The 26,435-nt window shown below is 44.0% G+C and overlaps 1 protein-coding gene across 2 annotated transcripts in view; it reads left to right on the top strand.

The window, feature by feature from the left end:
- Nucleotides 1–6,819, top strand: part of OSBPL5 (oxysterol binding protein like 5) — an 85,548-nt gene extending 78,729 nt beyond the window's left edge. For both annotated transcript variants that reach the window (XM_044269644.1, XM_044269645.1), the window contains 3 exons: nt 546–663; nt 4,233–4,335; nt 6,229–6,819. In XM_044269644.1, coding sequence (XP_044125579.1) covers nt 546–663; nt 4,233–4,335; nt 6,229–6,367 — 360 coding nt within the window. In that variant the 3' untranslated portion in view covers nt 6,368–6,819. The remainder of the gene's footprint in view (nt 1–545; nt 664–4,232; nt 4,336–6,228) is intronic.
- Nucleotides 6,820–26,435: the final 19,616 nt, after the last annotated feature.

Genomic DNA, 26,435 nt, shown 5'->3' with positions numbered 1-26,435 from the left:
TACATGGAGAGGGGAGATTTACAGGGTGTGGCTACCTCAGAGAGAATAGTGTGGCCCTCAGAGCAAGTCCTGGAAAGCCTTACAGAGCAAGCCATGCTGGGTGTGGTTAGCAAACAGGAAGTTCTGCATGTAAACATCCTGCAGGATACAGTTATGCTGAGAAATAGGGGAAGGGAAGTAATGACATGAAAACAAGTATATGGGTCAGAAATATCCAATGATTAAGTACTCATGACGGATATAAAAAAAACTCATTATAGGACCAGGGAACCCCTTTAAGCACACTTATTAGTCATGTGATTGACTGACAAAGCCTAATATGACTAGTAATGGGAGATTCAGGCCAAGTTATGCCCCCAGTAAGGCAATAGAGGTGAACCACGCAAACGTGTAGCAGGGCTGTACATGATCACGTGTTCATTTTATGGGGAGCATAAGGAATTTTTACTTTTTTCTTTGGTATTCAGAAAAATACAACCTAACATTGTACAGTAAATCTGTCACAGAATGAGGCGGAGTCTGTGATTACTTATTTACTTTACTAGAGAGGAAACCGAGAAGGAAGACATCGGAAAGCCAGCGAGCAGCCTTCCATTAGCAGCCAGACCACGGAGAGCAGCTGTTCTACTCCTGAGTCCAGACATGAATCCTCTGATGATGATGGTTTGTTTACAGCAATACATAGTAGTTATATATCCTATCACCATGTCTTTAAAAAGGTGTTTTTTCCAAATGAAATTAACATCTGATCAACAGGAACTGCTGGAAGGAGGGATGGGGGTGGAAGCAGTGTGCCCATTCTGGTTTCAAAATGACCACACATATAATATAACTGTGTTTCTAATAAAATATCTACAGTATGCTGAGAAAACCCTTACATAAGCAGACATAACCATAGTGAGCTCATCCCCTTTTCTTTTTCACTTTAGTGTTCTTTGACTCCCTGTGTCATACACCGCCCCCTTGGGCTCTGCACTCGGCATTACACAATCTATCAGTTCTGAAACACTACAGATCCCCCCACATAACAGCGTCATCCACAGATCCCCCCACATAACAGCGTCCTCCACAGATCCCCCACATAACAGCGTCCTCCACAGATCCCCCACATAACAGCGTCCTCCACAGATCCCCCACAGAACAGCGTCCTCCACAGATCCCCCACAGAACAGCGTCCTCCACAGATCCCCCCCATAACAGCGTCCTCCACAGATCCCCCCATAACAGCGTCCTCCACAGATCCCCCCATAACTGCGTCCTCCACAGATCCCCCCCATAACAGCGTCCTCCACAGATCCCCCCCCATAACAGCGTCCTCCACAGATCCCCCCCATAACAGCGTCCTCCACAGATCCCCCCATAACAGCGTCCTCCACAGATCCCCCCCATAACTGCGTCCTCCACAGATCCCCCCCATAACAGCGTCCTCCACAGATCCCCCCCATAACAGCGTCCTCCACAGATCCCCCCCATAACAGCGTCCTCCACAGATCCCCCCCATAACAGCGTCCTCCACAGATCCCCCCCATAACTATGTCATACCCAGCCACGTCAGCGGCTCATATGGGAAAATCCAAGCAAATAGACCTCTAGCACAATTCCCTTAAAATATTGCATCGCATATCGTTATCGCAACTTTTAGGGCCCTAATCGCAATCGCACAAAATTCCCATATCGTGCAGCCCTAATTTTCATGAAACTTTTTTTTGTTAGTTAATTTTACCTTTCTGGTGTCTGCATTCAGCCCTTAGAAACCCTATTTCTTTGTGCCTCTAGTTCAGCATCTTCCTGTGGTGATCTTTTCCATGTCCTTGAGGACATTCTGTATTTCCCTCCCGTCCCATAACCCCTTGCTCTCCTCACATGAACTAGCAGACAAGCAAGACCAATCAGAATGCAGATAACTTCCCTCACTGCCCCAGAGCAGTGTGTATCCTCTCACATACAGCTAACCAGAAACAGACAAGACCAATCAGAATGCAGATAACTTCCCTCACTGCCCCAGAGCAGTGTATCCTCTCACATACAGCTAACCAGAGACAGACAAGCCCTGCAATTACATGAAATCAGTAAGCATTTGTTTTAGCCTCTTAACAGTGACCTTAAAATTGGGAAAACCCTCCCAAAAATGTTACCTTTTTTATTGTAGATTTTGAATGTGTGTCTGCAGCAAATCTTGTTGGCATCTTGCATTTTAAGCCCTTAGTGACATCATTAATTTTAGCCTCAAGGACCAATAATATTTTCCCCCATTGTGTTCTAGCAGTCATAACTTTTAAAAATTTTCTTCTTAATGCTTTTTAATTTTTAATTTTGGGGGATTAGTTTAGTTTTGGGGATTAGTTTTAGGATCCATTTTGGGGTGTGTATTTTTAGGGGGAAAGATATAAAAAAAAAACAGCAATTTTTAGATTATTTTGTGAAATGTTTTTACAGCGTTCACGGTGTGGTAAACATAACGCAATTTTATTATGTGGGTCACTACAATGATGATAATGTCACATTTCTATCTATTTTTACAGTTTTTTCCTCTCCTCCTCAGCTACTCCCTCATTATCCTCCACACTGACAGAGAGGGGGGCTGCTTTAACTGCCCATCTCTCTGGTTTGGTACCAGCTAGATATATTGTATATGTATTTTTTGAAAGCTGACATTCCTACAGCTTTCAGACAATACCAGAATGACAGCAATATGTTCAGTACAGGGGAAGATATCACTGATAGAAATCGGGATGAAGTGAATACAGGTGAAAGTGAAAGTAAAATAAGGTTTTACCCGCGATTATTCCCGAATCGATTTCTAACAGTGAATGTCAGCTTTCAAACAAGACCAGTTATATGTTTCTAGCTGCTACCATTCAGGAGATAGCAGCATCTAAAGCAGCCCTCCCCCTTCCACTTTCTGCCCAAGCTCAGCTCCAAGGCACTCAGAGCTGTGCTCCTCCCAGTTCTCTCCCATCTCTTGTTTATAGCAGAGAGGAGACATGACAACGCTGTGGAAAGAGGCCTGCAGAATGGCAAAGTGGCATGCATTTGTTGGAGTTATGAGGTGAAACGGAAAATTATTAAATTTTAAAACACAAATGCACATAGAGCAGGGGGAGCATAGAGCTGTAAGCATAGAGCTGACACTCTGCTGATGGCGGTGGCTCAGGAATGGAGCCGCCGCCATCACACACAGCAGGGGGACCGCACGGCAAGGGGGACCGGGGGCAGCGCTGGGAAGGGGGGGTGGGGGGTACGGCTGCCAACATTGAGGGAGGCTGGAGCAGGAGGGGCGGGGAGAATGGAGGGGGTGGGCCGCATCAGGGGCATGCGCAGACAGGGAGGTGTTGGAGGCGCAAGATCGGGGGAGGGGGGGGGGGGCACAGAGACACTACCTGATTTCAGGCTCTGATCTGCAGAGCGCAGATCAGAGCCTGAAACCAGCATTTTTTTCACTGCCGCAATCCGATTGATTAGTCTGCGCAGACTAACCAATCGGATCGATTGCCGGCAAAGGGACCACTCCGATTGGTCCCTTGCCGGCATTACTGCACTGTATGCTGTCCGTGTAAGATCTCGCGCATACAGGGGTTGAGCGAAGTGCCGGCGCATGCGCACTTCGCTGTATGAAGCCAAATGGAGAAGTCCGCACAGGCGCATCAGGCAGAGCCCTGTGCGCAAGCGCGAGATCTTACAGCAGAAGGAGGGGGAGGGAGGGAGAGCGAGAGGCGGCACAGAGGATTAGGAGGCGGCGCAGAAGTCTGGAAAGGCGGCGGGTGCGGCCGGCACCTTGCATCCATTAACATCCCCTTGGGCACCTTATTTGTTTGACTGACAGGTTAGTAATAGCTGTTTTTGAGCTAAATAAGCCTACAGATGACATTTATAAGCCCACATTAGGAATCGTGAAGACGCCCTGAACATCAGCATATTTTTAGCTGACAGGGGTGAAACCTGGTGACAGAATCCCTTTAAAGTCGATTCGCATAAAACGTTGTTTCAATACTGTATGGAGCGAGCGCTCCGTACAGTATTAGAATGTATTGGCTCCATACAGTATTGAAACTTAAGTTTGCGCGATGTTTCTTCCGAAGTCGATTCGCTCATCCCTAATTGTAACCTCTTTAATGATCACCACAGATTTTTATTTAATATTTTGTTTTCTGTAGTTGTAATTCCAACAATTGACAGGAGATGGAAGTATAGAACCATGCCCTGATGTTGTTCTGTGTTTTTGCATTTTATAGGTTTTCAGGGCCCGTGTTCCCAATGTGGAAAAGAGAAACATGAACTTAAAGAAATCCAGGCTGCAGTTTTATCTCTGCACAAAACACAGCAGGATATCAATAGGTAATAAACACCAGCTTCTACTGACCCTGCACCTCTTGTTATTTCTTACAGCGACTGGATGGGGGTTCATAGTGACTACTCCCCTTTTATTACCTGTCTGTCACATAAAACTCCAACCATGTTGCAAACAATGGAATATCATGCCTGGGAGATGCCTTCTCCTGTGCTCAATGTTGCTCACTGATACCACTTTTAGGCCTTATGCACACTGCCGTTGTTTTGGTCCGCATCCGAGTCGCAATTTTGGCGATTCGGATGCGGACCCACTTCCGCATCCGTTGCTCTGTTCCGTGGCCCCGCAAAAAAATATAACATGTTCTATTCATGTCCGCGCTTTGCGGACAAGAATAGGCAGTTATATGTAAAGGCTGTCCGTGCCGTTCTGCAAATTTCGGAACGCGCACGGACACCATCCGTGTTTTGCGGACTGCAAAACACACCACAGTCGTATGCATGTGGACTTAGAGTCCATTCTGCTGAATATTCAATCATATGTCAATCATCAATTTTTACTAGTATAATACTGCAACATGTGTACAAGAATATAACTACTATAATACTGCTCCCTATGTACAGGAATATAACTAATATAATACTGCTACTATGTACAAGAATATAACTACTATAATACTGCCCCCTATAAACAAGAATATTACTAGTATAATACTGCCTCCTATGTACAAGAATATATCTACTATAATACTGCTCCTATATACAAGAATATACCTACTATAATACTGCATACTATGTACAAGAATATAACTACTATAATACTGCCTCCTATGTACAAGAATATATCTACTATAATACTGCTCCTATATACAAGAATATACCTACTATAATACTGCATACTATGTACAAGAATATAACTCCTATAATACTGCTCCTATGTACAAGAATATAACTACTATAATACTGCCTCCTATGTACAAGAATATAACTACTATAATACTGCCTCCTATGTACAAGAATATAACTACTATAATACTGCTCCTATGTACAAGACTATAACTACTATAATACTGCTCCTATGTACAAGAATATAACTACTATAATACTGCTCCTATGTACAAGAATATAACTACTATAATACTGCTCTTATGTACAAGAATATAACTACTATAATACTGCCTCCTATGTACAAGAATATAACTACTATAATACTGCCTCCTATGTACAAGAATATAACTACTATAATACTGCTCCTATGTACAAGACTATAACTACTATAATACTGCTCCTATGTACAAGAATATAACTACTATAATACTGCTCCTATGTACAAGAATATAACTACTATAATACTGCTCCTATGTACAAGACTATAACTACTATAATACTGCCTCCTATGTACAAGAATATAACTACTATAATACTGCCTCCTATGTACAAGAATATAATGAAGGATGAGCGAATCGACTTTGAATGAAACATCCGAAGTCGATTCGCATTAAACTTAGTTAGAATACTGTATGGAGCGATAGTCTCCGATACTTCGGGTAATAACTTCAGAAATTTATTTCTACTGTAAAAAACCTTTTACTGAATTCGGGTTCGGTTCCGACGTACCACTCCGTACAGTAGTCTAACAAAGTTTTATGCAAATAGATTTTAGATGTTTCATCCAAAGTTGATTCGCTCATCCCTACATATAACTACTATAATACTGCTCTCCTATGTACAAGAATATATATAATACTGGATAAGCCTCTATAAGTAGTAGAGTTTTGTATATTTGGATGCAATTATATAAAATCTTAGTTGTGATTGTAGATTGCACTTTTAGATAATATACTGTAGGTTGATATTGATACTTTTTGCTCTTTATACCAGTTCATTATCTCTTTTCTCTTACTGCAGCGCTGTAGTAATTTTTGACTCCTCTTCTTATAGAAACCTCAGCTCTCTGACCTGTCACCGCTCGTTTTCTGCATGCTCACCGTCCAGGGCCTCGTTGCTGAATTCCCGCCACTGGCTCCTTCTCTGCCTTTTCCTCGCCTGTCAGCTTTTCATCAACTTTGTGTTTAAATAAAATCCATTCAAGGACAACACAGACACAACTTACCGTACCTCCAACAACGATGACTCCCATTGGCTGGACATCAGGTGGGGGTGAAGCCTGGGAATGGTTGCTTCCATTAGTTGTTATCCCTTTATGTGACCTTTTCCACCTTCCTTGGTGACCAAAGGGTTCATCACACGGAAAACAAGAAAGCATGGTGTTCAGAACGAAGTGCGGCGACGTCACACAGGAAGCGGTGGAATTATGCAGATTTCATACTGTTTTCTCCTCTGTTCTGATTGTGGCAAGTCCATGCCTGGCTGCTAATCATTTATCTTAAAAAGGCATTTTCACCTGAACTCAGAAATTCCCCCGGTAAGTCTCCCTCTTCTGTCAAGTTGATAAAAATTCTATTTAACGGGAAACTGGCATGTTGAATACAGTGTCTGAGCTGAAGGCTAATTGTTATAGAGCAGGAGGAAGTGAGCAGATTGATATATAGTTTTGTGAAAAAAGATTGTGTGATTTGTATTTCATTTGTTTAAATTCCTGCTTATTCTGGGCTTTGAAGTCAGGAGGCGGTCCTATCTGTGATTGACAGCTATCTCTGTATACAGTCATAGAGGGAAGGCTGTCAATCACTGATAGGACCGCCTCCTCAAAGGGAAACATAAGAGACATAGAATGTGTCGGCAGATAAGAACCATTTGGCCCATCTAGTCTGCCCAATATACTGAATACTATGGATAGACCCTGGCCCTATCTTATATGAAGGATGGCCTTATGCCTATCCCATGCATGCTTAAACTCCTCCACTGTATTTGCAGCTACCACTTCTGCAGGAAGGCTATTCCCTGCATCCACTACTCTCTCAGTAAAGTAATACTTCCTGATATTACTTTTAAACCTTTGCCCCTCTAATTTAAAACTATGTCCTCTTGTAGCAGTTTTTCTTCTTTTAAATCTTCTCTCCTCTTTTCCCTCGTTGATTCCCTTTATGTATTTAGCAGTCTCTCTCATCTCCCCTCTGTCTCGTCTTTCTTCCAAGCTACACATGTTAAGGTCCTTTCATCTTTCCTGGTAAGTTTTATCCTGCAATCCATGGACCAGTTTAGTAGCTCTTCTCTGAACTCTCTCCAAAGTATCAATATCCTTCTGGAGATATGGTCTCCAGTACTGAGCACAATACTCCAGATGAGGTCTCACTAGTGCTCTGTAGAGCGGCATGAGCGCCCCCCTCTGTCTACTGGTAATGCCTCTCCCTATACACCCCAGCATTCTGCTAGCATCTCCTGCTGCTCTATGACATGGTCTGCCTACCTTTAAGTCTTCTGAAATAATGATCCTAAATCCCTTTCCTCACATACTGAGGTTAGGACTGTATCACTGATTTTATATTCTGCTCTTGGGTTTTTACGCCCCAGGTGCATTATCTTGAACTTATCAACATTAAATTTTAGTTGCCAGATTTTTGACCATTCCTCTAGTTTTCCTAAGTCCTTTTCCATAGGACCGCCTCCTCAGAGGGAAGGCTGTCAATCACTGATAGGACCGTCTCCTCAGAGGGAAGGCTGTCAGTCACTGATAGGACCGTCTCCTCAGAGGGAAGGCTGTCAGTCACTGATAGGACCGCCTCCTCAGAGGGAAGGCTGTCAGTCACTGATAGGACCGCCTCCTCAGAGGGAAGGCTGTCAATCACTGATAGGACCGCCTCCTCAGAGGGAAGGCTGTCAATCACTGATAGGACTGCCCCCTGACTTCAAAGCCTGGAATGAGCAGGAATTTAAATGAATAAATTACAGGTTTTACTGAATCTTTTCCCATAAAACCATAAATAAATCTGCTCAGCAACTCCTGCTCTATAAGATGGTGCAGGCAGATTACACTGCATTTTTATAGTGACAGGTTCCCATTTTTGACTGCTTTTTAGCAGTAATTCGGCCCCTTTATATCTTCCACAGCAAATGGTACCCCACTTTCTTGGACTCCAGAATGGCAATTCAGCTTAGTGGCGCACTAACATCTAATACATACTGTAACTAAGTTGAACTGCCATTTAAAGGAGCCTCCCACCTCCCTTTTACCCATTAAATTGTTAACAGTGCCATTAAAGTGTCACTTCGTTTTTTAAAGATACATTTTGTTCTTCTGCTAAGCCCTAAAAATTATTTTGATCCTGTATGCAAAAAAGGCAAAAAGAGCCCACTGAGCCGTCCCCAGCACTAACGGTACACAGTCCTTCCCATCTAAATAGACCCCACTCCTCCCCTCAGTGCCTCATCTCCACCACTTTCACAAATCTCTGAATTGAAATATTGCTTATGCGCCAGCCATACCCTTTCGTTGGTAGTGGTCTCAGGAAGTGCACTGTACAAGTGCTAGAAGCAGGTGCAGTGCAGAGAAACCGGAAGAGAACTGTGTAGGATTTCAATTTGGGGATTTGTGATGTTGGCAGCTGTAGAAAATGCACTGAGGGGATAGGCGGAGCTCAATTTAGATGGGACGGCATTAATACCGTTATTGCAGGGGACGGCACAGGGGGCTGTTTCTACCTCATTTGAGTATCGGATCAAAGTCATTAATCAAGGCTTTGCGGAGGCACAATTAGGTATGATTGTGAAACTATGCTTCTAAGTTTAATGGGTAAAAGGAGATAATAGACTGCAAACTCTGAAAGTTATATCCTATCCACAAGATGGGGGATAACGGATAGGTGGGGGTTTGACCGCTGGGAACCCCACAATCCTGAGAGCGGGGGTCCCACGTTCCCATCCTGGTGGAGCAGCATTTTCTCTGCTGCAACATTCATTCTCTATGGGACTGCCAGAGACAGCAGAGTACAGTGCTCAGCTATTTCACATCCCATATCAATAGCTGCAAATGGGGCAACTTTTTGAAAAGGCTCATTCAAGTTGAAAATACCTTCCAATAGAGACCGGCTAAGCTTTGGTGCCCTGTTTATACATTTTGGGATTTCAGTAAAAGGTAATAGCACAAAAATGCACAGGTTTAAGGAGGCACAAACTCCTTCACTTCACCGTGAGACCTCAGCGACGTAGTGTCCTTTTGTATTTTTTATGTTTGTTTTTTTATAGAGCTTTTAATGTCTATGGAAGGAGACTAATCCGTCTACCGGCACGTAACCCCCCCTCTCCATAGCCTGCCACCAGTCTCCGGCTCTAGAGCATGCCTAGCACTTTAATCTGCATCCAAAAGCAAAATATTTCATCCCACGTCTTTCCACATATTAGCCACTGTTACTCGATATGGTATTTTAGAGATCTACATGTCCACCTCTGAACATGATTTTATATATTGATATAATCTACATAAAAAGTTCTCACTTTGTAAATTCATTAGGGTGGGTTCATATAACGTTTTTCCCATCTGTTAAACGCATACAAAAAACGTATATGTTAAATGGATGCCTCAGATTGATGCCATAATGTGGCATCCAATCACCATAGAGTTCCATTGTAAAAAATAAAGGTATACATTATATGATATAAGAATGTGATGTGCTGCTTTTTTGTATCCTTTTTTCTTCTTCTAACATATATGTCAAAAGGAGGCATAAAACGTGATGTGAACCCACCCTAACTTATACTGATCCAGAGTTACATCCTGTATTATACTCCAGAGCTGCACTCACTATTCTGCTGAAGGAGTCACTGTGTACATACATTACATAACTTGTTTTAGGATGTCCCATGATGTTCTGTGTTCCCCAATGACACGAGCGAGGATACAGGATGCAACTCGGCAGTGGCGTACACACAATCCATGGGGCCCCGATGCAAAACTGAACCATGGGGCCCCCCTCCCCGTCGCCTCCACCCCCAAACCTCCTACCATTCACCCAACAGTACCACTTTCTGCAGGACAGGCCGATTTTGGATGGCAATCCTGCTGTCCTGCCAAGCTCTACCTCTGGGCAAGAGTTGGGAGGTATGTACATTATATGTCATTAGAAGCACGCAGAATGAAAAGAATTATGTAGCAGAGCTGGTTTTGTCATGCATTTCTTTTGCCTTCATATGGTAAAATACTTAATTGGCCTATCAATGGCTTTATAACTAAGGCTACTTTCACATTGGCCTTTCTGGGTCCGCCTGTGAGATCCATTTCAGGGCTCTCACAAGCGGCCCAAAATGGATCAGTTTAGCCCCAATGCATTCTGAATTGATAAGGATCCGTTCAGAATGCATCAGTTAGCCTCCATTCCGCTCTGGAGGCGGACACCAAAACGCTGCTTGCAGCCAAACGGATCTGTTCTGAACGAATACAAGCATTTGCATTATAGGTGCGGATCCGTCTGTGCAAGATACCAGACGGATCCGCACCTAACGCAGGTGTGAAAGTAGCCTAACTCTTCTATATTTCTGTAGCCTGCAACCTCTGACTGCCCAGTTGGGTTGAAACTACTACACCCACATGTTCTGGCAGTAATAGTAGATGGACATTATGTATTATATAGACTAGTAGCTCGGAATTGCACCAATATCCATTTACTATTATTGTCAGAGGTTGCAGGCTACAGAAATACAGGTCCTTCTAAAAAAATTAGCATATTGTGATAAAGTTCATTATTTTCTGTAATGTGCTGATAAACATTAGACTTTCATATATTTTAGATTCATTACACACCAACTGAAGTAGTTCAAGCCTTTTATTGTTTTAATATTGATGATTTTGGCATACAGCTCATGAAAACCCAAAATTCCTATCTAAAAAAATTAGCATATCATGAAAAGGTTCTCTAAACGAGCTATTAACCTAATCATCTGAATCAACTAATTAACTCTAACCACCTGCAAAAGATTCCTGAGGCTTTTAAAAACTCCCAGCCTGGTTCATTACTCAAAACCGCAATCATGGGTAAGACTGCCGACCTGACTGCTGTCCAGAAGGCCATCATTGACACCCTCAAGCAAGAGGGTAAGACACAGAAAGAAATTTCTGAAGGAATAGGCTGTTCCCAGAGTGCTGTATCAAGGCACCTCAGTGGGAAGGGAAAAGTGTGGCAGAAAACGCTGCACAACGAGAAAAGGTGACCGGACCCTGAGGAAGATTGTGGAGAAGGACCGATTCCAGACCTTGGGGGACCTGCGGAAGCAGTGGACTGAGTCTGGAGTAGAAACATCCAGAGCCCCCGTGTACAGGCGTGTGCAGGAAATGGGCTACAGGTGCCGCATTCCCCAGAAACAGCGGCAGAAGCGCCTGACCTACAGAGAAGCAGCACTGGACTGTTGCATGTCATTCGGAAATCAAGGTGCCAGAGTCTGGAGGAAGACTGGGGAGAGGGAAATGCCAAAATGCCTGAAGTCCAGTGTCAAGTACCCACAGTCAGTGATGGTCTGGGGTGCCATGTCAGCTGCTGGTGTTGGTCCACTGTGTTTTATCAAGGGCAGGGTCAATGCAGCCGCTATCGGGAGATTTTGGAGCACTTCATGCTTCCATCTGCTGAAAAGCTTTATGGAGATGAAGAGTTCATTTTTCAGCACGACCTGGCACCTGCTCACAGTGCCAAAACCACTGGTAAATGGTTTACTGACCATGGTATTACTGGGCTCAATTGGCCTGCCAACTCTCCTGACCTGAACCCCATAGAGAATCTGTGGGATATTGGGAAGAGAAAGTTGAGAGACGCAAGACCCAACACTCTGGATGAGCTTAAGGCCACTATCGAAGCCTCCTGGGCCTCCATAACACCTCAGCAGTGCCACAGGCTGAAGGCCTCCATGCCATGCCGCATTGAAGCATCCTGGGCCTCCATAACACCTCAGCAGTGCCACAGGCTGATTACCTCCATGCCACGCCGCATTGAAGCATCCTGGGCCTCCATAACACCTCAGCAGTGCCACAGGCTGATTGCCTCCATGCCATGCCGCATTGAAGCAGTGATTTCTGCAAAAGGATTCCCCACCAAGTATTGAGTGCAGAACTGAACATAATTATTTGAAGGTTGACTTTTTTTGTATTAAAAACACTTTTCTTGGTCGGATAAAATATGATAATTGTTTTAGATAGGAAATTTGGGTTTTCATGAGCTGTATGCCAAAATCATCAATATTAAAACAATAAAAGGCTTGAACTACTTCAGTTGTGTGTAATGAATCTAAAGTATATGAAAGTCTAATGTTTATCAGTACATTACAGAAAATAATGAACTTTATCACAATATGCTAATTTTTTGAGAAGGACCTGTATATCAGTGCTAGTTATAAAGCCAGCCCCCCTCAGCCCCTACTATGAACTCACTCACTATAAATGTGGTGAGCAATTTTTTTTTTTTTACAAATCTTATCTTCACTTCCGCACTGGCACCGGCTTCTTCGCGCTCTCCCGAAAGCTTTTCCGGCACCTTCTCCCTGCTGCATCTCGGCGTTGTTGTGTGCCTGTGCAGCCCAGGAAAAAGGCCATGTCTGGTGCGGCCGCCCAAAAGGAAATGTCGAGGCACCCCTCAGGGGCAGCGCAGAAACGCAACACTGGACGGTGTGCCCTGGGTTATACAGGCAGGCACAGCACTACTGCAGGGCGGGGCCAGGGGTCCAACTGCGACCCCTGTATGTACGCCCCTGCAACTCAGGATCAGTAGAAGAGAAGTAATATACACTGAGAAAAAATATAAACGCAACACTTTTGGTTTTGGTCCCATTTTGCATGAACTGAACTCAAAGATCTAAAACATTTTCTACAGACACAAAAGACCCATTACTCTCAAATATTGTTCACAAATGTGTCTAAATCTGTGTTAGTGAGCGCTTCTCCTTTGCCGAGATAATCCAACCCACCTCACAGGTGTGGCATATCAAGGTACTGATTAGACAGCATGAATATTGCACAGGATTGCCTTAGACTGCCCACAATAAAAGTCCACTCTGAAATGTGCACAGTTTTGCCTTACTGGAGGTGGGGGGTGTCAGAAAACCAGTCAGTATCTGGTGTGGCCACCATTTGCCTCACGCAGTGCAGCACATCTCCGTCGCATTGAGTTGATTGGGTTGTTGACTGTGACCTGTGGAATGTTCACCTCCATGATCAACTGAGACCAGCCACCTGGACAGCTGCAGCAACAATCGGTTTGCATAACCAAAGAATTTCTGCACAAACTGTCAGAAACTGTCTCAGTGAAGTTCATCTGCATGCTCGTCATCCTGATCGGGGTCTGGACCTGACAGCAGTTCGTCGTCGTAACAGACTTGAGTGGGCAAATGCTCACATTGTGTCTGGCACGTTGGAGAGGCGTTCCATATTGCAAGGATCTTTACACAATTCCTGGAACATCCCAGTTCTTGCATGGCCAGCATACTCACCGGACATGTCACCCATTGAGCATGTTTGGGATGCTCTGGATCGGCGTATACGATAGTGTGTTCCAGTTCCTGACAATATTCTGCAACTTCGCACAGCTATTGAAGAGGAGTGGAACAACATCCCACAGGCCACAATCAACAACCTGATCAACTCTATGCGACGGAGATGTGTTGCACTGCGTGAGGCCACACCAGATACTGACTGCTTTTCTGAAAACCAGATAAACCCCCCGTTAAGGCAAAACTGTGCACATTTCAGAGTGGTCTTTTATTGTGGGCAGTCTAAGGCACACCTGTGAAATATTCATGCTGTCTAATCGGCACCTTGATATGCCACACCTGTGAGGATGGATGGATCTCGGCAAAGGAGAAGTGCTCACTAACACAGATTTGTGAACAATATTTGAGAGTAATTGGTCTTTTGTGTATGTAGAAAATGTTTCAGATCTTTGAGTTCAGCTCATGCAAAATGGGAGCAAAACCAAAAATGTTGCGTTTATATTTTTGCTCAGTGTATGTTCACAGTGACTGCACCAGCAGAATAGTGAGTTCAGCTCTGGAGTATAATACAGGATGTAACTCCGTACAAGACCGGCAGTGTAATATGTTTATATTGAGACTCTTCTGTAGATTACTTCTATATGTAAAGTCTCAATACGTTTTAACATATGGGGAATCAAATATAATTTATATTTATTTGGCATATTCCATGTATTTTGTGTAGTTACAGATATTTAAATTTATCTATTTTCAGATTGTCTTGTCTCTTTATACATCACACAGAACAAATATGTACAAAATAAAGATAATTCTATATATATATTACTTTCAATGTTGCTTTGTGTTTTGTATATCGTAGAAAGAAATATAAAAAACTAAAATAAATGATAAAAAAGAGGAAAGTTTCACAGGGGTAGAGGAAAGTAGAGCACTTGTCTTAAAACCTCCCATCAGTACAGCGGTCTGCCTACAACTCACGGCCTTTGTGGTTTTCACTAGTGGACAGGAAAAGTGGAGCAGCTGCCAATAGTGACCAATCCAATTTTCGCTCTTATTTTTCAGAGGCCCTAATTAAAAATAAAAAGCTGAATGGCTGATGTGGGCAGTGCCTCCACCTTTCCACTATTTAATAGCAATTAGTTCCAAGTTTAATAACGAGTAAAAATCACGAGCGAACGTGGGAAAAAGTGCAAGGAATACTGCTACTGCCACCAAATTTCCAGCACTGTATCAAAAAAATGTGTTTGTACGCAAGCAGAACAAGCAGGCTGAAGAAGCTACCAAAGGGTGAACCGTTAACCCAAGCCAAAACTCATGATGGGTCAGAAATAAGAACAAGAGGAACCAGTCAAGTAAAACCAGTAGATGCCCCTAAGACCAAGAAAGTAACTGGGTGTGAGCAGTGTCCCCAATGAACTCCATGAGAAATTTTACAGGTGAGTCATGAAAAATAAATCTTGTTTTCTCGCTCGTGTCATTGGGGGACACAGAAGATCATGGGACATCCTAAAACAATCCCAAAGCAGGGAAGAAAAAAAACAACATAACCGATTTATAATCCATTGCTGGCTGCAGAATCTTGCAACCGGAAAAGGATCTCAGGATGTTGGACTGTGTATCCTATAAAAATGAGTAGATGTGATGCGAAGACCTGATAATGGCCTTACACACCTGCAGAGCAGAGGAACAGTGGTAGACTGACCAAAAGTCAGAAATGTATTTCCATAAAGCAGGGCTCTCCATCACACAGAAAGCCACCCTGATCCTTGAAACAATGCACGCACCAAACGGGAAGATGAAAAGAGGCAGACCGGCTGAGGGAGGCTTTTGATACAGTTAGGTCAGGAGATCTCTAGGCCTGAGGTCTATGAGGCAGTAAATTGGTGGTCACGAAGCAATGATGTCATTGAGACTGCCTGTGCTGGGCCCCAGGTGTCACACCTGTGCCAGTATAGGTATGTCAGGCTGTAGTACTGGAGTACTGCCTAAAATTTTGGGCTCCAGTGAATAATGACATAACAGAGCTAGAGAAGGTGCAGAGGAGGGCAACTAAAGTAATAACTGGAATGGTTGGACTACAGCAGTGATCCACTTTAATGAAAGACTGTTTTCCCGCGGACTGGGGTGGGGGTGCAAAACAAAACACAGAGTACATATTACTGAATCAGCAGCCAACATTACCAATAATAACACTACATGAAGACCAAATAATACCGCTCCACCGTGTCCATACCTATTTAGGTCCCAATCATTAATAATTCAGGCTCCCACTCAGTCACTTACAGGTGAAGTCTCCGCTGGCTGGAGTAGTTCTCTTTTTTTTTTTTTTTCTCCCAGTGCTGCACAAATCACTATTGGGGATGAGCGAATCGACTTTGGATGAAACATCCGAAGTCGATTTGCTTAAAACATCGTTCTAATACCGTAGGACGCAGGAGCTCCATACAGTATTAGAACGTATTGGCTCAGATGAGCCGTAGTTATTGCTTCACGAAGTATCACGAGACTTTGTGCAATAACTTCATTAATTAATTTGTACTGTAAAAAAACATTTCCCAAACTCTGGTTCGGTTCCAAGTGGTACTTTGGAACTGAACCTGAGTTCAGGAAATGTTTTTTTACAGTACAAATTAATGAATGAATGAAGTTATTGCGCAAAGTCTCACAAGACTTTGTGAAGCAATGACGTCGGCTCATCTGAGCCAATACATTTTAATACTGTACGGAGCTGCTGCTCTGTACAGTATTAGAACGAGATTTTATACAAATCAACTTCGGTTGTGTTACCCTAAGTCGATTTGCTTATAATCGCTATAATGACGTCTTCTGACCACAACTTGTTTCTGCATAACCGGAAACACACAACACATTTAGTAATAATGCCTCCTTTTATACCCTGACTTAGTAATCTAACCCATTTAGGCCCCTGTAGATAGATACAATGCCCCCCCCATTAGTGGCCTATTCACATATAATGCCCTCCTTACATGAAATGCCCCCAGTAGCGCCATTTTAACCCATCTTCACATATTATGCCCCCAGTAGTGGTCTCTTTACAATTAATGCCCTCTGTATAAATAATTCCCCAAACTCACCTCTGTAGTGTCCACATACAAAAAATAAAAAATACTTGCCTCACTCCCACCGTCTGCGATGCAGGCCTCTTCTGGCCTGCTGCCTGCATCACAGCACAGGTGGATGCAAATGTCATCACGACCTCCTGCGCTGGGTCTCTGGCGTCGCGATGGTGTTGTCCCACGCAGAAGGTTGTGATGATGCAATTGCGACCATCCTGCACTGCCTCAGGCTGAGGATAACATCAGGCCTAGCGGGCCTCAGTGTATGAGACTGAAGGTGGGGCACAGGAATATACAGGTCTATAGTTCCCGGCACCGCCGTTCAACTCCGGCACTCCCCAAAAACCAGTACCACAAATTGGTGAGTATAGGTCCACAGCCTGGTGGTTGGGGATCTCAGGACTATAGTTCCCAGAAAGATTATCAAAATTAGGGCTATTTAGTTTAGAAAAAAGATGACTAAGGGGAGATATAATAACTATGTATAAATACATCAGGGGGCAGCACATCATCTATTTATACCCAGGACTGTGACGAGGGGACATCATCTGCGTCTGGAGGAAAGCAGGTTTGAAGAGGATTCTTTACGGTAAGAGCAGTGAGACTATGGAACTCTCTGCTTGATGAGGTGGTGATGGTGAGTTCACTAAAAGAGTTCGGGAGGGGCCTGGATGTATTTCTGGAGTGTAATAATAATACATATAGTTACTAGAGATGGGTCGTTGATCCAAAGAGTTATTCTGATTGCCTGATTTTCAGCCTTACAATCTATGGGGCACACTGATTAAGACCGGCGTTTTAGACCTATAGATGACGGTGGTACCGCCGAAGTTATGAAGAAGCGCCGGCCTTGCCATAACTTGCCATAATCCAGCACCAGTCTAAATGCAAGACAGCTTCCGAGCTGTCTTACATTTAGATCTTTTTCTACGCCTGAAACAGGCGTAGAAAATGGTAAATGAGACGGCCCTGCTAGGCCTTCTGTAACACCCCAGAGTTGTGTTACAAAACTCTTTTACCCCGCTACAACCTCTTAAGTGTATCTACATTGTCATCTAATGTAATTTTATATCACATCCTCACAAATGTGCATTGTAAAGCCTTGTAAATATATATTGCTGTAATCTCTATGTTCACCAGCAGGTGGCAGCAATGTGTTCAGCAAGGACTAAGCCAGTTTAGTGTTCCTAGGCTGGAATAGTTCATTCCAGTTTAGCTCCCCCCTCTGTGAGCAAAAGTGGGCTCGCCCACATCCTGCCTCATGGGTGGGGAAGGAAGTTAAGTTAGTGTGCCAGCCACCCCGGCTAGGGGAAGGCTGTGTGTGTAGGGATCTAAAGCCAGGATCTTGTCTTGGCTGAGAATATTGATCATCATCCCCAGCCTGAGCCTTGCAGCCTCAGCTGGAAGAAAGCAAGCAGCCACCTCCAGTTACAGGAAGAAGCATACCCTGAGAAAATAACTGAGTACCGTCCAGAGACCCCAGGAGAAGCCAAATTCCTCCTCAGTAAGTCAGTCCCCAAGACAGCAGAAGATAGTCAGTGCAGAAGATAAATTCCTGCAACATTACAGAGCAATAAGCAGACGTCCTTTTCCTGCAAAAGCTCCAGGCACACGATAGAGCAGAAGATAATTTCCTGCCACACATTGCCAATACCTGCTGGGATCAAAGACTAATGCTGTATCTCACTTGGATGAAAACTTTCTCCTTAATTACTCCTACTAGCACCACACTCAGTTACTGCAAGTGAGCCAGGATCCAGTGTGAGCAGGGAGATATCGGCTCAAGTAAGAATTGTGCAGCCATCTGTGCCTGAGACACGCCTAATATAGGCGTATTACAGTATAATAAATGACTCCCTATGTTACTTTTTTGGTTCTGCTGGGACAGCATTGTGTGTTGCACTATGGTATTGCCGTCCCCGCCTATTTGTGTTGGTGCCGCCTTCTGGTCCTGTACCACAGGCTGGAGCCTTACCACGATGGCACAAATCTCACACAGACTGTGCCAGATATAGGCTTCTTTCCAGGCCGCACACCAGTACACAGCTCAGATGTGCACAAGGCAGAAATACACTGACCACACACTTCCCCGGGCAATGCAGCTTCCAGCACCACCACTGGTTCCAGCACCACCTGCTCTGCATGACATATTTTGAGAAGCAATTCCAGGGAGAAATTTGCTCTGAATTTATAGATGCATGCCCTATTTCTTAATGTACATCTAAAAAAATGAACACAACAGCAGCAGTGGAGATGATAAAGTGCATAAATGGTGCTCGCAATCCAGACCTTGATCCACAGGTCACAAAGATAAACTGAAGAAGAGATCACAACACTCCAACAACATTTATATAGTTTGACAGTTGCCAGTTTTCAAGATGTTGGATATCATACCTATACCTTCCAACCGTCCCGGATTCAGCGGGACAGTCCCGGATTTCACTGGCTGTCCCGCGGTCCTGGAACGGCTGAGGTATGTCCCGCTCTCAGCTGATTGTAATGGTGAAGTAGGAGCCGTCTCCTCCCTGTTTCACCATTCCTCCCAGCAGTATGCTGTCACACATGGCGCTGCTGGTCTGTGTAGGAGGAGCCGGGAATCAGCCTGTGGACTCCTCCCCCTCCTACACAATAGCGCCATGCGTGACTGTATCCTGCTGAGGAGCGCCAGCATCTGAGCTGTGATCATCGGAGGAATCAGGTATTTACCGTTTGTTTTTTAATTCCTGTGAAGGGGGCACATTTGGGCATAACTACTGTGAGGGAGCACATGTGGGCATCACTACTATGAAGGGGCACAATACGGGCATTACTGTAAAGGGGCACAATGTGGGCATTACTACTATGTGCTGGCACAAAGGGGGAATAGTTACTATGTGGGGGGCATTAAGGGGACTGGGTGTGTACAGTTATACTTTTGGCAGAGTTAAACGCATGGTCTAGTAAAACTGCCGTTGTCCCTCTTTACAATTTTCTAAAGTAGGTAGGTATGTTATACTTATGCTGACCTCTTGTATGTGCCAAATGATTAGCTGACACTTCTACGGCGCTCATGTGACTACAATGCGATTAGATGCGCACGCTGTGTTCCATTTTTGCTTTCCAGCTCTCGATCTGGATTCAGTGGATGTCACTTCCTCTTTGGTTCTGTGGAGGAATATGAAAGCAGCTGAAGCGCGCCGCAGTTGAAAGATGTTGAATTGTTTTATGCTGCTGATTGGTGAGCAACGCTATTTTTTCCACCCTGGACATGATTTGCATAATTAATGATTTTATCCAGGGATTCTCAACCTGCGCACCTCCAGCTGTTGCCAAACTTCAATTCCCAGTGCAGTGTCCCACTACGTGATAGTGGGCATCGCAAACGTGTTTTAATTATGTATTAATGTCATGTAATATGCCTGCATTTTGTATTTTATCTCCTGTCATATTCTCCCTGTCACAATGTGATTTTATATGCACAGATCCTTTACACAGGCCTAGTCAGGGTGCACTACATTTGTTTCTCCACAAGATGGAGCAGTGTCAGTGTGTATAAATAGCTTAGCTCAGACCTATGTTAGGCAGTTGAGTTCAGTGGAATTCAGTTGGCTGGTTGAGGTCAATCCAAAGCAGTTCTCTCATGAGCCTGCGCAGAAAGCAACAGCCATGTAGCTGAATATCTGGAGGGAGGCCTATTCCTAGCCTCTCTACTCTGTCCCTGTCTGCTTCACAGTCCAGGGTTAAAGCCTGCAACTATTCTACCTAGAGGGGAGCAATCCACTCCTATAGATCGCTCTTCCAGGGTGACCAATGTCTAAACTGCATGCAGCCGAATATTTAAGGAATTATCATGTTTATGCAAGGCAAAGGATTAGCAAGATAGTCCTTACCTGAGGACTTATTAGGCACCTTTGTAGTAGGTGTAGGAGACAGCTTGAAGCATCCACACATCCAGTTCAAATCCTGAGGACAGTCAGGCCAACTGTCAGAACAACATTGGAATAGAAGTTTCAGGATTCAGAAAAGCACCTTCTTATTCAAGGATAAGAATTAGGCCGGAGTTGTTCAGGGATCTCAAGTCTCCCGGACGTTCAGGGAGTCTCCCGCTATTAGATAGCGGCTCCCTGACGCCCGCATGTGAAAAATATATCCCGGTCGAACAGCTCAGTCAGATAGCAGAGCAGAGAGACGCTGGCAGCAGGGAGGAGCGCAATCTGATCCTAGCGTGGAAGCCGACCCTCCTCTCCCCGCCCACCCCGCCCTGCAACCAATCAGAGCTGACGCAAGCACTAGCAGCTCTGAGTCACAGAGTACAGGGAGTCTAAGGCCTCTTTCACACTTGCGTTGTCTGGATCCGGCGTGTACTCCACTTGCCGGAATTACACGCCGGATCCGGAAAAACGCAAGTGTACTGAAAGCATTTGAAGACGGATCCGTCTTCAAAATGCTTTCAGTGTTACTATGGCACCCAGGACGCTATTAAAGTCCTGGTTGCCATAGTAGTAGTGGGGAGCGGTATACTTACCATCCGCGCGGCTCCCGGGGCTCTCCAGAGTGACGTCAGAGCGCCCCATGCGCATGGATGACATGCCATGTGATCACGTGATCCATGCGCCTGGGGCGCCCTGACGTCACTCTGTAGCGCCCCGGGAGCCGCACGGATGGTAAGTATGCTGCTCCCCCGCTCCCCACTGCACTTTACCATGGCTGCCAGGACTTTAGCGTCCCGGCAGCCATGGTAACCATTGAGAAAAAGCTAAACGTCGCATCCGGCAATGCGCCGAAACGACGTTTAGCTTAAGGCCGGATCCGGATCAATGCCTTTCAATGGGCATTCATTCCGGATCCGGCCTTGCGGCAAGTGTTCCGGATTTTTGGCCGGAGCAAAAAGCGCAGCATGCTGCGCTATTTGCTGCGGCCAAAAAACGTTCCGTTCCGGAACGGAAGACATCCTGATGCATCCTGAAGGACGGACTGTCCATTCAGAATGCATTAGGAAAATCCTGATCAGTATTCTTCCGGCATAGAACCCCGACGACGGAACTCTATGCCGGAAGACAAGAACGCAAGTGTGAAAGAGCCCCAAGAATCGAATGAGTCACAGGTTAAAAGAATCTAAAAATCCGACTTAGTTAGAGACTCATTCGATTCTTTGAGAACCGTCAGTCACTAGAACAGTTTACACGGAGGCTGATGACCAGGCTGCAGCAGTGATAGGGTTAAGGGACAGACAGCAGTCAGCAGAGATAAGAGAAGTGACAGGACACAGAGTTTAGATTACAGGTTGAATTAACCCTTTAGAGTCAAATTGGCTTCTCAAGGAGATATATATGTTAAATGAATCCCTACTTCTGTCTCATTCAGTAGCTATATAACTATTGAGAGAGATGTATTTTTTTTAAATACATTTACACATTTAACCCTCCATTTTAATAATATTATTTGCCCAGTGTTATTTAGCCCCCCCGGAAGCTTGTTTTTTTCCTACAGTGGGGTAGATAATTAGACATTTACACACAGGGTTTTAAAGAATAAACTTCCTGACTCAGACCAAGAGCCGAGTCAGCGAGTGAATTGAAGCTTCCGTCATCAGCGCGTTCGTGAAAGGAAAAAAAAAAGGAAACCTCCCGGAAATGAGTTTTTGCAGGTTGGGATGTCTGCATATTATTACAAGCCTAGTCTGAGCAGTAGCTTTCTTATGTATTACTAGAGCCTGTATTTCATTGTGTTATGGAATATAATGGACATGGAGGCACACTACACACAATCATCCCCGTTATAATTAACAATACCTAGATATAATAAAAAAACACAAACTCAAAGTTGGATGAAAAGGCCGCATTGCTTTATTATGGGTTACCAATAAATTACCATCAAATTATAACTCAATAAATTAGCATAAATAAATAATTTTACCATTAAAACTCTGTCCATTAACCATTAAAAACCACAATCCACTCAGCTGTAGCTGAGCGATAAATCCCTCACGCCACGCCTTAAAAAGGCGAGGCCCCCCACAAGCATTGCAGCCCTTTCTCAATAGCACCCTGCAAACCTAAATTAAAAATGTCAATTCCAATTTCAGATAGGTCTTTTTAGGTCGGACAATGTGCACCTATCTCCCAACCTTCCAAATCAATATGCCTGTAAGAGTATCCGCCCAACAGGGGGCATGAATTTACACATGGCTCTATTAACCCTTTTACAGATTTTTTTCACAGAATGACTGCTCTTTGAAAGACCATACCAAGCGAGGCACTATTTCAGAAAAAAAAAAAAAAACGTGTCTGGCAACATGCATCTCAACAGTGACAGATGCCTCTTCATTTCCCATAATAACCTACAGGTCTTGATTTTACCTAAATCGTTCCCTCCCACATGAAAAATTAAAATATTCGGATGAGGGCGACTAGTGCATAACTTTTGAATCTCACCTAAAACACCGCTCCATCCCATTCCTCTAATACCCTGCCACAAAAACCTGCAAGGATGAGCCATCAAAAGATAAGTTTTCAGTATACGTTCTCTTCTCTGCTCTCTTCTGGGCCCAGAATATATACGAATGGCCCAAAATCCAAACAATTATCTGACTCCCTGAAAAGATAGAAAATAATTAAGTTCTGGTTATAATAAATCAGGCCTAACATACAATCTAGCTCTATCCGAATCCCAACGACCTATCCTTCTGATGATAGCATCATCTAACCCAAACCTAGCCGCCTACGTTGCGGCACCAATTCTAAATGAATGTGAAGAAATTTTTAACGAACTCAGCCCAAATGCAGCCAAGCATTTTTTAAGTACAGCACTAAATTGAAATTTAGTCAAGGGAAAACCATCCTTATGAATCAAAAAAGGAGGCGGACCAGACGGGCGAACTTCAAGCCAAGCACGAACTATGCCCACTGGACACAATGAAGAACCCACCCACTTGTTCAATCTTATAATTCTGCCCCTCCCATATTGATCCGTCTTTGACCGTTTCAACAAAATTTCCACAAAACTAGCCTTTAACACCACCTCCTCCATTTTCAACCCAGAACATACTAAACGACTAGCAGACACCAATTCACTTATCCTTAACGCTGCAAAAAATGCTAAAATAAAACTAGTCCTGAAAAGCAAAACTTTAAAACTATCAAAACAAATTTCAGACAAAATTTCATATAACTTCCCCAATAACTCAACTGAAATTGGCCTCCTATTAGCTACACACTAATTTTTTTTACGGTAACCTTTCATCATTTGTTTAAATCGGAAAGTAAGCTGCTAACGGCTTCCTGCCAACTTAAGAAAAAAGGAAATCCCTGTTACTGTTCTAGCAACTGATGAAAATGATAAGTTCCTTTTAAATAAACTAGCTACAAATAAACATACCACAATCAAGGTCATCTACATCATTGGGCAATGCATTAGAAAATAAAACCCAGTCCCGCCATGCGGCTGTATACGCAGCCCATGTTTTAATAGCCACCGACTGTCTGATTGATTCTGATATCAATCCCATAATAGGTCCCAAAGATGTTGAGGGCACGGCAACCCCTCCAACTCCGCTCCTGGTGCTAGCTCCCGAAATCTGGCAAACTGGAAACGAGACAGAGAATCCGCCAAATTATAAAATTTACCTTGAATATACTTCGCCTTAACCCAAATATTAAGCTTCAAGCAACAAAGCACGAAATGCCTCAGCAATGTAACTACTAATTTGCATTTAGATGATAGTGTATTGATTGCAAAAACCACGCCTTTATTATCTGTATTGACTACCATCCTTTTATTCTTAAAATGGCTACCCCATAAAACAATCGATACTAACACTGGAAAAAACTCTAACAGGACTATATTACGAGTCACCCCATTAATTATCCACGAAGATGGCCAGGCCTCTGCCGACCACCTGCCATCCCAATAAACCCCGTAACAACAGCTACCAGCTGCATCTGTGAATAAACCCAGAGCATCCGACTCCACAAACTCCTCCTGCCAACAGTTTGCTCCATTAAAAATTTTCTAAAAATTCAAACCACATAGCCATATCCTCTTTTAAACTCCTAGTTAACCTCATATGCGAGCGGGGGGATTTAAGGCCCCGCGTCGCAAAGAAAAGACGCTTAGAAAAAAACCTTCCCATAGGAATAATTCTGCAAGCAAAATTTAATGACCCTAGCAAAGACTGCATTTCTTTTAACGTGCATTTTTCTTTACCCAGTAACAAACTCAACTGCATTTTAATCTTAACTAACTTTTCTGATGACAAACGAAATTCCATATTAACCGCCTCCCGACAGCTGAACGCACGGATGCGTCCGGGAGGCGGTCGATTCATTCCTCCTGGTCGCATCCGTGTGTCATCTCGCCAGAGGCGAGATTTCCTGTGAACGCACGCACACAGGAACGGAAGGTAAGAGACAGGATCTCCAGCCTGCCAGCGGCGATCGTTCGCTGGCAGGCTGGAGATGTGATTTTTTTAACCCCTAACAGGTATATTAGATGCTATTTTGATAACAGCGTCTAATATACCTGCTACCTGGTCCTCTGGTGGTCCCTTTTGCTTGGATCGACCACCAGAGGACACAGGCAGCTCTGTAAGTAGCACCAATCGCCACACTACACTACACCCCCCTGTCACTTATTAACCCCTTATGAACCCCTGATCACCCATGATCACCCCATATAGACTCCCTGATCACCCCGCTGTCATTGATCACCCCCCTGTCAGGCTCCATTCAGACGTCCGTATGATTTTTACGGATCCACGGATACATGGATCGGATCCGCAAAACACATACGGACGTCTGAATGGAGCCTTACAGGGGGGTGATCACCCATATAGACTCCCTGATCACCCCCCTGTCATTGATCACCCCCCTGTAAGGCTCCATTCAGACATTTTTTTGGCCCAAGTTAGCGGAAATTTTTTAATTTTTTTTCTTACAAAGTCTTATATCCCACTAACTTGTGTCAAAAAATAAAATCTTACATGAACTCACCATACCACTCACGGAATCCAAATGCGTAAAATTTTTTAGACATTTATATTCCAGACTTCTTCTCACGCTTTAGGGCCCCTAAAATGCCAGGGCAGTATAAATACCCCACAAGTGACCCCATTCGGAAAGAAGACACCCCAAGGTATTCCGTGAGGGGCATATTGAGTCCATGAAAGATTTAAATTTTTGTCCCCAGTTAGCGGAAAGGGAGACTTTGTGAGAAAAAAAACAAACAAAAAAAATCAATTTCCGCTAACTTGTGCCCAAAAAAATATATTTCTATGAACTCGCTATGCCCCTCATTGAATACCTTGGGGTGTCTTTCCAAAATGGGGTCACATGTGGGGTATTTATACTGCCCTGGCTTTTTAGGGGCCCGAAACCGTGAGAAGAAGTCTGGGATCCAAATGTCTAAAAATGCCCTCCTAAAAGGAATTTGGGCCGCTTTGCGCATCTAGGCTGCAAAAAAGTGTCACACATGTGGTATCGCCGTACTCAGGAAAGTTGGGGAAGGTGTTTTGGGGTGTCATTTTACATATACCCATGCTGGGTGAGAGAAATATCTTGGCAAAAGTCAACTTTTCCCATTTTTTTATACAAAGTTGGCATTTGACCAAGATATTTCTCTCACCCAGCATGGGTATATGCAAAATGACACCCCAAAACACATTCCCCAACTTCTCCTGAGTACGGCGATACCACATGTGTGACACTTTTTTGCCACCTAGGTGGGCAA

This window comes from Bufo gargarizans, chromosome 10, assembly GCF_014858855.1.
Source record: "Bufo gargarizans isolate SCDJY-AF-19 chromosome 10, ASM1485885v1, whole genome shotgun sequence".
Lineage (NCBI taxonomy): Eukaryota > Metazoa > Chordata > Amphibia > Anura > Bufonidae > Bufo > Bufo gargarizans.
Note: the sequence above shows the minus strand (reverse complement) of the source record. Positions and strands in the feature narration are given on the sequence as shown.